Here is a 12,370-nt window from a genome sequence, read left to right as displayed (position 1 = left end):
CGCTACCCGGACAGGCAACTTCAGTCAAAAAAGTGAACAGAACGCTGGGAATTATTAAGAATGGTGAGCTGAGAACAAGCCCATTTAATGGATGTGAATCCATAAATCAGTTGCAGGTTTGCTCTGAGCTAGGTCTAGGGTCACAAGATGGAACAGCTCTCCTGCACCATGGTCCAAGAGCTTAGTTTGAACCAACAACCTTCAGCACCAAACCACAGACTTAAGCTAGAGGAGTAACTCCATTATCTGGTGCCAGTAGTAAGCGCTTATCCTCTGTGGATTGCACAACACCCACATTGCGAGGGCACCCAGCCCAAGTGTGGCTTTATAACCACTCGCAAAACTGGGTGAGGTCTGCACGTTTACAGGTTCCTGCACACAAATTTCGTACGTCTCTCTTTGCAACACCAGATCTCTAAGCAAGGTCAAATGTTACCAAACACACACCCAGGAGGGGAGAGGAAACTATCTGTATACAAGATTTTAATGTTTGTGGGTTTAAACCTGTTTGTGATTATATTAATGTGTGGTCAGTCAGGTATTTTTAACAAATCAACCCAGCAAGACAGTCTGGTCTCCTGGTTGTGACTGAATCAAAAAGCCAATTGATTGGTGCTCTGCTGATTCCTGTGATCTCACCAGAGATCTCCCTAGGGTGCACACAGAGCCCACAGTCACCGGCGGCACCATCCTACTCCTCCACCTCCTGTCCCCCCTCCATGTAAGAGATCAAGGCAGCCTGAAGCCCTGAATGGGCACACCCCGCCTCTCAGTGGCGTCAGGGCACGGTGCCAAGCTGGGAGGCCAGGCCAAAGCGGGTTGTAATCACCTGAGAGCCATGAGGTCAGTTTGCCCTGGCATTAACCCTGGTGCTTGGCCTCGGTCATTGGAGCCAGATGCCCTGCCGCAGCAAGCCCTGACCATTACCGATTCCGGGGTACAACATACCTGCTCCTTCCAGCAGAGCTCCGACTGTGCTCTCCCCGCACATAGCCAGAGAGAGAAGAGGGGTTTCTGCCGATGATTCCCGCCAGCAGGAATGGGACTAGATGATCATAAAGGGTCCCTTTTAGCGTTCGCATCTGAAACATCCCAGACGCAAACTGCCACCACAAAGATTAATGCTTTGCGTTTCCGCAGCACTGCCACCGCAAGATGGCAAAGGGCTGTTATGACAAACATGGAGCCTCCCAGCCCCCTACTGGGAGGCCAGCGTCATTGTTGCCATTTCATAGATGGGGAAACTGAGGCAAGGGGAGGCATAACTTGCCCAAGGCCACAAAGTAAGGTCAATGGCAGGGCTGTGACTAGAATCCAGCAGCTGTGATGCCCTGTCTGTGGCCTAACCATTAGGCATGCTTCCCCTCTCAGGTCTATCTCCTCTCTCTGCATCCATCCAGGAACACATCTGAGGAGGCCAAGCCAAACACTGTACCAATGGGACACGCAAAGCATCAAGCAAGTGACAAATTACATGCCAACGCCCAACCGTAACTCAGACCTAGGTCCTTGGTTATTTCCTTGGACAGCATATTATGAACACGTATGAAATGGGGCGCATGAGTTCATATCAACTAGACGTGCAAATTGGATGGGAGACACCCATATTCCTGATAAGGTGAGCCACGCTGAGCAGTCTTGCCACTCTATACTGCTTCTCTGGCTCACTTATTGGACGTGGAGAAGCTGGGAGTGTAGTTTGAAGATAATACTGGTCCTCAAGTTATTAACTAATGTAGCAGTGGGAGGTTGGGATTATTAAGGGTGATTTTCAGTCCTCTGATGTGTGCACTGAACATAAGAACGGCCCTACTGGGTCAGACCAAAGGTCCATCTAGCCCAGTATCCGGTCTTCTGAAAGTGGCCAGTGCCAGGTGCCCCAGAGGGAATGAACAGAACAGGGAATCTTCCAGTGATCCATCCCCTGTTGCTCATTCCCAGCTTCTGGCAAACAGAGGCTAGGGACACCATCCCTGTCCATCCTGGCTAATAGCCATCGATGGACCTATCCTCCATGAATATATCTAGTTCTTTTTTGAACCCTGATATGGTGTTGGCCTTCACAACATCCTCTGGCAAGGAGTTCCACGGGTTGACTGTGAACTGTGTGAAGAAATACTTCCTTTTGTTTGTTTTAAACCTGCTGCCTATTAATTTCATTGGGTGACCCCTAGTTCTTGTGTTATGAGAAGGAGTAAATTACACTTCCTTATTTACTTTCTCCACATCAGTCATGATTTTATAGACCTCAATCATATTTCCCCCCTTAGCTGTCTCTTTTCCAAGCTGACAAGTCCCAGTCTTATTAACCTCTCCTCATACAGAACCCGTTCTATACCCCCTAATCGTTTTTGTTGCCCTTTTCTGGACTTTTTCCAATTCCAATATATTTTTTTGAGCTGGGGCGACCACATCTGCACACAGTATTCAAGATGTGGGCGTACCATGGATTTATACAGAGGCAACATGATATTTTCTGTCCTATTATCTAACCCTTTCTTATTTATTCCCAGCATTCTGTTCGCTTTTTTGGCTGAAGCTGCCTGTTGGTTGAATTGAAAGGGAGCGTGGGGGAGTGAGTGGTCTGTCTGTGTCCCGATGCTAGGTTGGGTGTGGATGTTGCCTAGCCTCAGAGAATGGCAAATTTTAAAGCCAGCAGGGACCGTTGTGATCATCTAGTCTGACCTGCATCACACAGGCCCTAATTCCTGTCTGAACTAGAGCGGCTGTTTAAAAAAAATCCACTCACAATTGAAAAATTGCCAGTGACGGAGATACGATAACGCTCGACTTCAGGAAGACTTTTGATACTGTCTCACGTGACTTTCTCATGAGCAGACTAGGGAAATACAACCTAGATGGAGCTACTATAAGGTGGGTACACAACTGGTTGGAAAATCATACTCAGAGAGAAGTTATCAATAGTCCAGGCCAGGCTGGAAGGGCATAATGAGTGGGGTCCCACAGGGATCTATTCTGGGTCTGGTTCTGGTTCTATTCAATATCTCCAGAAATGATTGGGATAATGGCATAGAGAGTCCACTGATAAAGTCTGTGGATAATACCAACAAACATGATTAAAGATCTAGAAAACACGACCTACAAGGGAAGATTGAAAAAGTTGGGTTTGTTTAGTCTGGAGAAGAGAACACTGAGGCGGGACATGATAACGGTCTTTAAGTATGTACAAAGAGGAGGGTGGTAAATTGTTCTCCTTATCCACCGAGGACAGGACAAGAAGCAATGGGCTTAAATTGCAGCAAGGGAGATTTAGGTTAGACAGTAGGAAAGACTTCCTGTCGGGGTAGCTAAGCACTGGAATAAATTGCTGAGGTAGGTTGTGGAATCTCTGTCAAGGGAGGTTTTGAAGAGCAGGTTAGACAAACCCGTGGCCGGGATGGTCTAGATCAGCAGTTCTCAAATGGTGGGTCGGGACCCCATGTTAACGAGGTTAGCAGGTCTGGTCGGGTTTAGACTTGCTGGGGCCGTCGCTGAAGCCCAAGCACCACCGCCCGGGGCCGAAGCCCGAGGGCTTTAGCCCTGGGCGTCGGGACTCAGATTACAGGCCCCTGCCTGGGAATGATGCCTTTGGGCTTCGGCTTTGTTCCCCCCACACACACACAACACGGGGCTCGGGCTGGTTCAGGCTTCGGTCCCCCCTCCTGGGGCCATGTCGTAATTTTTATTATCAAAAGGAAGTCACGATGCAATGAAGTTTGAGAGATAAAACTTAGTCCTGCCTCAGTGCAGGGGACTGGACTAGATTGTCTACTGAGGTCCCTTCCACTCCGATGATTCTATGAACCCACCACAACCCCTTGGTAAATCGTTCCAATGGTTAATTACCCTTCAATTGGCCTTAGCTTCTACTCCTAGTCATTAGACTTTGTTCTGCCTTTGCCAGTAGCTTGAAGGGCCCCCTAATATCAGAGATCTTCCCCCTGCCTAGGAACACACAGACCCTGATTCAGTCACCGCTCTGAGCCTTCCCTTCCATGAGCTAAACAGACCGAGCTCCTGAATTCTTTCATTGTAAGGCAGGTTTTCCAGACCTGCGCTCCGGATTCCTCTTTAATGCTCGCGGTGTTCTGAGCAAATGCTCTCGAGCGCTAAATTAACCCAGTTTTCCATGTGTGACTCCACAGGCTTTGCAAACAGATCTTCAGCGAGGCCTGAATTTCAGCCTCTGACCGGGTCGCATTTAGCAACAGCTTATAAAACTCCGTCTCCTTTACAAAACTAGGAGAGTCCTGGAAAGGGACTGTCGGAGCCCAGCCGGGCACATGTCATTTTCCAAGGCAGGAAAGCTGCCCTCTGACTCTCCATCACACGCAGCATCACGGTGAGCGGCTCAAATATTTACCGTCTGACGGCGTGATGGGAGCCAGTTTACGGTTTAGCTGGAACTCTCGGCCCTCGGCTGGTTATTTCTGGGCAGCCAGTTTGGAACATGCCCAGGCTGCCCCCCATTTCCCCATGAGCCAGTGCCCACTGCTTTCAGGTCCCCTGCAAGCGCCTGCGTTACAGCTGCAGGGTGTGTGTGTGGGGGGGGAATGGCTGGACCTGCTCCAATGAGAATCAGCCACCGCCATCACCCTAAACTCTGCCTTTCACCCTAGCGAGCTTTACACATTGTATACAGGCAGCAAGCCTGAAATGCGGCCCGCTCTGGGGTGGAGGGACCCTGCTGCACGGAACTCGGTTTCTCTGCCTTGAAAAGACAAAAGGCTGAGCCAACCCTCCCATGTGGCTGTCAGGTCCTTACCCATTATCATGGCATCCAACCACGTTACAATCGCTAACCCTTTCTCCTGTACTAACCTTCCTAGGCAGGGAAACTGTGGCTTTAGGACCTTCCAAACCTGCTACTCAGCTCTCTAAGCAGCCCGCTCCGGGGGTACGCAATGCTCTCCAGTGTCTCTAAGCAGGGGTGAAGATACCAGGCGGGCACTCAGAAATCCCCGTGAGCTAAGATGCAATCAGAGAAGCTTCCACGCTGTTCTCCTGACCTTGGTTCTCTGTCCCTTGGAATCCATCCATCCACCTACTCCTGCTGCGCTGGGCGCAGGATCAATCTCTCTCTGTCCCCATAGTACTCAGGCGCGGAACAGACTCACTCCCAATCCCCGTCCCGGAGCTGGCAGCCTGCCACGTGCTCCCCTGCGCACCAGGAAGGATGTATCCCTCCAGGCAGGGTGACTAGCAGCATCCTTGCTCACCGCTGCCCGGTGGCACACAGGCTGGGCTGATTGGGAGGGACAGCGGCTGGCCCGGGGGGACGGGGAGGCAGCTCCTCGTGCGGCTGATCTTGCACAAGTCCCCGGGGACACGCACTGCACTGAGGGGACGACATCCTTGGCACAGGGATGGGGGAAGCCCTGGATCCGTGCTGGGGGCTCCCTCTTCAGGATCCTGCCACAAGCAGACGGAGCAGGGGGGTTGGGACAGACAGGGAGGGGCTGGTCGGAGGGGATTTCTCACCTCTCAGCCCCTTCCCCACCTTGTCCCACAAAACTATCCCTTGCCCCCTCCCCTCTCTGCTCCCAAACCCTCTCCCCCATCCCGGCTGCCTCCCTTGCTGTCCCCAATTCTGTATCTGAATTTAATGCTGTGTCGATACCAGGGCAGGTTCTCTGGCCTCCGTTAGACAGGGAGGCTCAGAACAGGGGGTCCCTTCCGGACTTGGGATCTGTGAATCTGCCTGTCTCTCCTCAACCTCCCGACTTTCAGCGCTCCCAGTTCACTGGGTCCATTCCCGGCCAGCTGCCTCCCCAGTGCCGTTAGCCCCGGGCTAGATACTCCCACCTCGCCCGGGGCTGCCAGGAGACAAAAGGGCCCCTGTGCCTCGCAGGGGCTGCCGTACCCGGGCGCAGAACTCACCTTTCATGGTCCTCTCACAGGGGTCCAAGCAAGCGGGTTCTGGGGCGAGGAACACACGGGAAGGGAGGCTGGTCAGCCCCTGGATGGGAAAGGCCCCACAGCCCCCTCCCTGCCGACACTTCCCCCGCTTAGCGCTCTGCACCGGGGTCGCCTCTCCTCGCGGGCATCCCCGTCTGGCCTGCTGGGCTTCAACGAGCCGAGTGCATGATCCTGGCTCCTCCCGGCTCCCCCTTTCTTCTCTCCCTCTCGCTCCTTGGTCGGGAGCCCAGATCAACTTCCTCGCTATTTCAAAACCACCCCGAGCAGCGGGTCTCCCCCGGCAGCCTCCACTCCTCCCATGGCCGCGGCCTGGGGCGAGCCGGCCTCGGAGTTCTCTCCGCCCGAGCTCGCCCGCCCGCCGGAATACAACACACAAAGTATGTGCTGGAGAAGACAGGCTGCTCCCCGCTCCCTCCCGCCAGCCCTAATTGCTAACAAATGTCCAGGCTCCAGCAAAGAGCGGGGACTCTGCCGGGTGGGAGGAACCGGGCAGGGGGAGCGGAGGGCAGCTGGGGTGGGGAAGGGGCCTCCCCAGAGCTGGGGTTTCACTAGCTGCAAAGTTCGGTTGGCTCTGAGCGTCTACAAAACTCCAGGAGTGTTTGGAGCTGGGGGGCTGGGTCTGCCCGTCTATAGAAATGGGGGGCAGTTGGGATCCAGTTCAGACCCACATTCAGGGGGGAGGGAGCTGGGTTAGTGATGCTGGTCCTGCCAATCACGGGCTTGGGGAGAGCTGGCACCTGGCTTGGGGAGAGCAGGTTTCCCGAGCTGGGTTCCTGGGTCAGTCCATTTACAGAAATAGGGGCCAACGGGGCATTTGGGGGAACGATGTTCCGATCTGGGGTGCTGGGTCGGTCGGCCGCAGAGACGGGGAAAGGGGAACCACGTTAACCCTTTCGCTGCTGCTGCTGCAGCGTGCGCTCAGCACGTGAGCGGAGGGGCTGGCACGCAGAGAAAGGGCAGCTTCAGTTCCTCACCCGCTGAGCGGCTCCCACATGTGCTGTTCTAGCCAGTGGCGCACAGTCACCGGCGTTTAGCAATGGCTTTTGGGGAACTGGCACCCAAACCAGTTTGGAAGTGGTTCCCAGTGTCTTGTAGACACAACAAATCCTGCATCTTGGCAGGGGGATTGACTACATGACCCCTGCGGTCCCTTCTAACCCTGTGGTTCCAGGTTTCTAGGATTCCCTGCTCTGAGCAATCCCCCGTCTGGAGTGTCTCACCAAGACCCTGCCAATACTTGCTGGGGATGGTGACGGAATCCAAGGGTGCATCTAAAAATGGGCTCTTCTGGTTGCAAAGGGACCCCCCCCAGTAATTACAGTCTGTAGCAACTCGTGACAAGTGCACAAAGCACAGGAAGAAGACTGCAGGGCGATGTGGTTATTTCCTGGGGGGTCTAAGTTAAGTCCCGGCGCATTTCACGAGGCAGAGCCGGTCCGTTGACGGCAGCTTGGGCCGGCGAGTGCACCGTGGCCACGGGAAACGGTCGGATTTCGAGGCACTCTGGCGGTGACTTTGACCCCAGATGGCACAGCCACCAACGCTCCTGGTGTATTGGAGCAACAGCAAGGGATTCTGGGCAGGGGCCCACAGAATTCAGGGCAATGGGGACTTGGGCAGCTTGTGGGACGCTGTGGGACCAGGCTGAGAACTCCAGGGGATGTCTCAGGTAGCAATCCCCCATGGTGGTGAAGAGCTAGGCCTAGGCTGTCATGACTCTACCAGGGGTGCTGGGCACAGAGAGACCTGGTGGCTCTCTCTGACTCATGATACGTGCTGCCTGGTGTCACCGTGCAGGGTCTCCCTAAGCCCTGGCCTGGACTCCACAGTCAGGGAACCCTAAACTTCCTATTTGGGGGGCTGGTGTCTCTGGGCCTGCACCTTGGGCACAGCGAGCCCTCCTTGCTCTGGGCAGGGTCCCAGCGGACGCCTGACCCCACTTGCCAGCGAGGAACGCCACACGTGATGGGAGCCAGGCAAAGAAGCGGATGCTGTTGCTGCATGCTTCTCTCTAGCCTTGGAGCCAGACCTGAGAAGGGCTGCGGGACCCCGTGCTGCCCTCTGCTGTGGGAAAGGGAAGCGAGAGCACAGAACGCAGCCTTCAAGTCCAGTGCTCCCTTGATGGCTCTGCAGACCAAAGGCCCCTGACGCAGCGTGGGCAGCACGGACCTCCCCACTGGAGGGACCCTGCTCTAGGGCTGAGCATGCACCAGGCCTGTGATGGTGCAATGGCTGGGCAGTTCAGCTCTGATCCTCAAAGGTATTTAGGCACATAACTCCCATTGATTTAGATCAGGGGTCGGCAACCTTTGGGAAGTGGTGTGCCAAGTCATTAATTTAAGGTTTCGCGTGCCAGTAAAAGGTTCCGCGTGCCAGACCGGCAGCGCGGGCGGCAGACAGAACCCCAGGCCGGCAGCGGGCCACCACCGCCTGACAGCCAGGGTCCCGGCCACCGGCCCCACTCAGCCCACTGCCGGCCTGGGTTCTGTCCATCCAGGCCAGCAGCGGGACCCCGGCTGGCAAGGGGCCGGCGGCCAGAACCCCAGACCGGCAGCGGGCTAAGCAGCTGATCTGGGGTTCTGTAATCCAGGCTGGCAGCGGTCTCAGCGGGGCCGGCGGCTGGGACCCCGGCTGGCAGCAGCGTGCCATTAAAAATCAGTACGCGTGCCGCCTTTGGCCCGCGTGCTGCAGGTTGCCGACCCCTGGTTTAGATCATGGCATAGAGAGTACACTTATAAAGTGTGTGGACGATACCAAGCTGGGAGGGGTTGCAAGTGTTTCGGAGGACAGGATTAAAATTCAAAATGAACTGGACAAACCGGAGAAATGATCTGAATAGGATCAAATTCAATAAGTAGAAATGCAAAGTGCTCCGCTTAGGAAGGAAGAAGCAGTTGCACACATACACAATGGGAAATGACTGCCTAGGAAGGAGGACTGCGGAAAGGGATCTCGGGTTCATAGTGGATCACAAGCTAAATATGAGTCAACAGTGTGATGCTGTTGCAAAAAAAGAAAACATCATTTTGGGATGTATTAGCAGGAGTGTTGTAAGCAAGACACAAGAAGTCATTCTTCTGCTCTAGTCTGCGCTAATTAGGCCTCAACTGGAGTATTGTGTCCAGTTCTGGGTGCCACATTTCAGGAAAGATGTGGAGAAACTGGAGAAAGTCCAGAGAAGAGCAACAAAAACGATGAAAGGTCTAGAAAACATGACCTATGAGGGAAGATTGAAAAAATCTGGTTTATTTAGTCTGGAGAAGAGAAGACTGAGGGGGGACATGATAAGAGTTTTCAAGTACATAAAAGGTTGTTACAAGGAGGAGAGAGAAAAATTGGTCTTCTTAATCTTTGAGGATAGGACAAGAAGCAATGGGCTTAAATTGCAGCACAGGGGTTAGGTTGGATTTTAGGAAAAACTTCCTATCTGTCAGAGTGGTTAAGCACTGGAATAAATTACCTAAACAGGTTGTGGAAGCTCCATTGTTAGAGATTTTTAAGAGCAGGTCAGGAATGGTCTAGATAATACTTAGTCCTGCCATGAGTGCAGGGGACTGGACTAGATGACCTCTCAGGTCCCTTCTAATCCTATGATTCTATAAATTAGGCACCTAAATACTGCTGAGGATATGGGCCTCAGACACCTCTCTCCTAGGGCCCGAACAAGACCCCACTGACTAATTTTGCCTGATCAATAGCTGCTGCATGATGCCCAAGCTGGACTGGATTTGAACCCATGACATAGGGGCATGCTACCCCTACCGGCCCAGGGAGCCATCTCCCAAGAGATGCACGCTTAGCCAACCCCATGACTGAGATCCAGACGCAATCCCAAGCTCCCTCAGGAGCTAGGGGAGGCAAGTTGCGCTGGAGGAATCAATCCAGTTCTAGGTCATTATAGACAAAAGCCTGAGCCGGGGAGGTTACCAGCAGAGTTTCATCCAAGCGTTCCCAGATTCCTGCAGTGTTTGGCCGGAACATGACTTGATCCCGTACCGCAAAGCACCATTATACACCACAGGCCTATACACAGGTGCCATCAGGCCTCACCCGTTTTATAACAAAAGCCCCACTCACATGTGGTATTTATGCTAGTTAGGGATGGGGTTAGACCCTATATATTCTCTTGGCCCAGTCGCTTCACTGCTGGGCTGGTGAACTGGGTTAGAACCTAAGGGCCAGGGCAATGTATAGGCCCCCTAACGGCACCCTCTAGTTAATATAAGTCTACGTGTGGGTGCGGGTTACATTATGAAATTTACCAACAGCCTCAAAGACCCCGAGCCCTCCTGGTCTGGGAAGATGCCTGAAGCAGGCAGGGCTGAGGGTGGGGCAGGGAGAAAGGGCAGCAAGACTGGAAAAAGAAGTGGTGCAGCGGAGAGATGAGAAGGGTTAAAAAGCCACGTGCAGCCTCCGAGCATCTGCCAAGCATCCCCTGTCCGCAGCCCTGCCCAGAGTGACAGAAGGGGCAGTTTCCTGCAAGCTGCTTGGAAAACCTTATTGAACGACGTTTAAGTCTCTTTGGAGTCCATTGTGCTAAATACAAAGGGGGTGTTTTACTGTGGGCGAGGATCGTATGTAACCTTTCTGCAGGGGATCAATGGGACGGGAACTCTGGGAAGCGTTCTGAACTTCAAAGGACTCGACAGTGACGAAAGGGACTCTGGGGACAAAGAGTATCAAATGCCTGGGGAAAGTCTAGCGGGAGGCGAATGCAAATGCAAACTTCCACCTCCGGTTACGCAAAAACTCAGGCTTTGAAGCTACCCCCTGAGAGGGGCGATTGTCTGCGGATTGCCTGTTCCTAAAGATCAAAGGTCCAGGTGATATAAAGAAACAGGCCGAGCGGCCCAGCTAAACTGAGTTGAGGCTGTGGCAAACTTGCAAAACGCTGTGGTGGGGCTGGAAGGACTGACGGAATTGGGGTGATCTTTGGTTAGCACAAGTGTAGGTTCTTGGAGTCTCTTTACGATGTTTTCTTGGTAATGCTTTCACCTTAAGAATAAAGGCGCTTGCTTAGAAAGGGCAGGGTGGTCACGTCTAACTGGGGGCAATTACACTCTTTATGGCCTCTGAAGAGAGAGCAAAGCGCAGACCCTGGGCTGTTCAGGCAGTCTGGCTTGCTGGGGATATCGCAGTGTAGGCAGGGAAGTGTGCAGCCTGGGAAAACCCTGGTCAGGAGGGAGAGAGATGTGGGTCTCCACCCAAGAGAGGTGATGGCTGGGAATTAGAAGCCCAACAGTGGGTGCCTATAAGGGTGAAGTACAGGTGAACTGAACTGTGACTCAGATTCAGATTTTAAGGCCGGAAGGGACCATCATGACCATCTAGTGCGACCTCCTGCATGTTGCAGGCCAGAGAACCTCACCCCACCCACTCCTGTGATAGACCCACCACCTCTGGCTGAGTTACTGACGTCCTCAAATCATGATGTCAAGACTTCCAGTTACAGAGAATCCACCATGTACACTAATTTAAACCTGCAAGTGACCCGTGCTCACACACAGAGGAAAGAAAAAAACAACCACCACTCACTGCCAATCTGACTCCAAATACGGCGATCAGTCAGTCCCTGAGCATGTCTGCAAGACCCACCAGCCAGACACCCAGAAAAGAATTCTCTGGAGTAGAAGAGCCCTTCGCATCTAATGTCCTATCTCTGGCCACTGGGGATTTTTGCTAGCTGTCGCTGATGGGCCACAAAATTTGTTAGTCTCTAAGGTGCCACAAGTACTCCTGTTCTTTATGCCATTGTAGGCAGTCTCATCATCCCATCCCCTCTATCAAGCTGAGTCTTGAAGCCAGTTAGGTTTTTGCCCCATATCTTCCCTTGGAAGGCTGTTCCAGGACTTCACTCACCTGGGAATGAGCCACCCACCTCCTAAGGGCTGCTGTGCCATCCCTTCTGTGTGTCTCCCCCCCCCCCCCCCCCCCACACACACACCTTGCGTCTCTCAATACACAAGGGCAAGGAGCAGGGAGGAAGGAGCACAACTTACCTGCTAGCCCCAGGGAGCCGGGATCTGGCTGCACAAGCTGTGGAGCGGGAGATACGCCTGGGGAGGTGATGCACACAGCAAAGAGAGGGCCATGGGGAGCCACTGGGGACATTGGCTGGAGAGGCTATGGGAGGATGGAGGAGAAGGCTGTGGGTAGAGAAAGAAGGGAAGGGAAGGGAGAAGAGGTAGATGGTAGTGAGAGGCCTGAATGGGTTTGTGGTTAATGGAGGGAGGGCAGGACTCCTGGGTTCTATTTCCAGCTCTACCACTAACTCTGGGCCTCAGTTTCCCCCTTCCCAAAGGGGGATGCTCTTCCTGGCCCATCTGTCCGGGGCAAAGGGGGCTGGAAGAAGGAGCACCGTGTAGCATCGTCCCCGGTAACATATCCCTAGATGGCCAAACGGGCCGAGTCACTGCATGAGACCCCAGAGCTAGACAGAGACCAGCAGCCG

General features: G+C 53.6%; 1 protein-coding gene across 7 annotated transcripts in view; it reads right to left on the bottom strand.

The window, feature by feature from the left end:
• The window catches only part of SCARA3 (scavenger receptor class A member 3), a 52,013-nt gene that overhangs the window by 35,901 nt on the left and 3,742 nt on the right, over positions 1–12,370 (bottom strand). For 3 of the 7 annotated variants that reach the window (XM_065587368.1, XM_065587370.1, XM_065587369.1), the window contains exon 2: positions 11,919–12,065. In XM_065587368.1, coding sequence (XP_065443440.1) covers positions 11,919–12,030 — 112 coding nt within the window. In that variant the 5' untranslated portion in view covers positions 12,031–12,065. Of the gene's footprint in view, positions 1–5,009; positions 5,175–5,880; positions 6,582–11,918; positions 12,066–12,370 lie in introns of those variants that run through there. The other 4 variants (XM_065587371.1, XM_065587372.1, XM_065587375.1 and 1 more) reach the window with 3 other exon arrangements.

This window comes from Chrysemys picta, chromosome 3, assembly GCF_011386835.1.
Source record: "Chrysemys picta bellii isolate R12L10 chromosome 3, ASM1138683v2, whole genome shotgun sequence".
Taxonomy (NCBI): Eukaryota; Metazoa; Chordata; order Testudines; family Emydidae; genus Chrysemys; species Chrysemys picta.
Note: the sequence above shows the minus strand (reverse complement) of the source record. Positions and strands in the feature narration are given on the sequence as shown.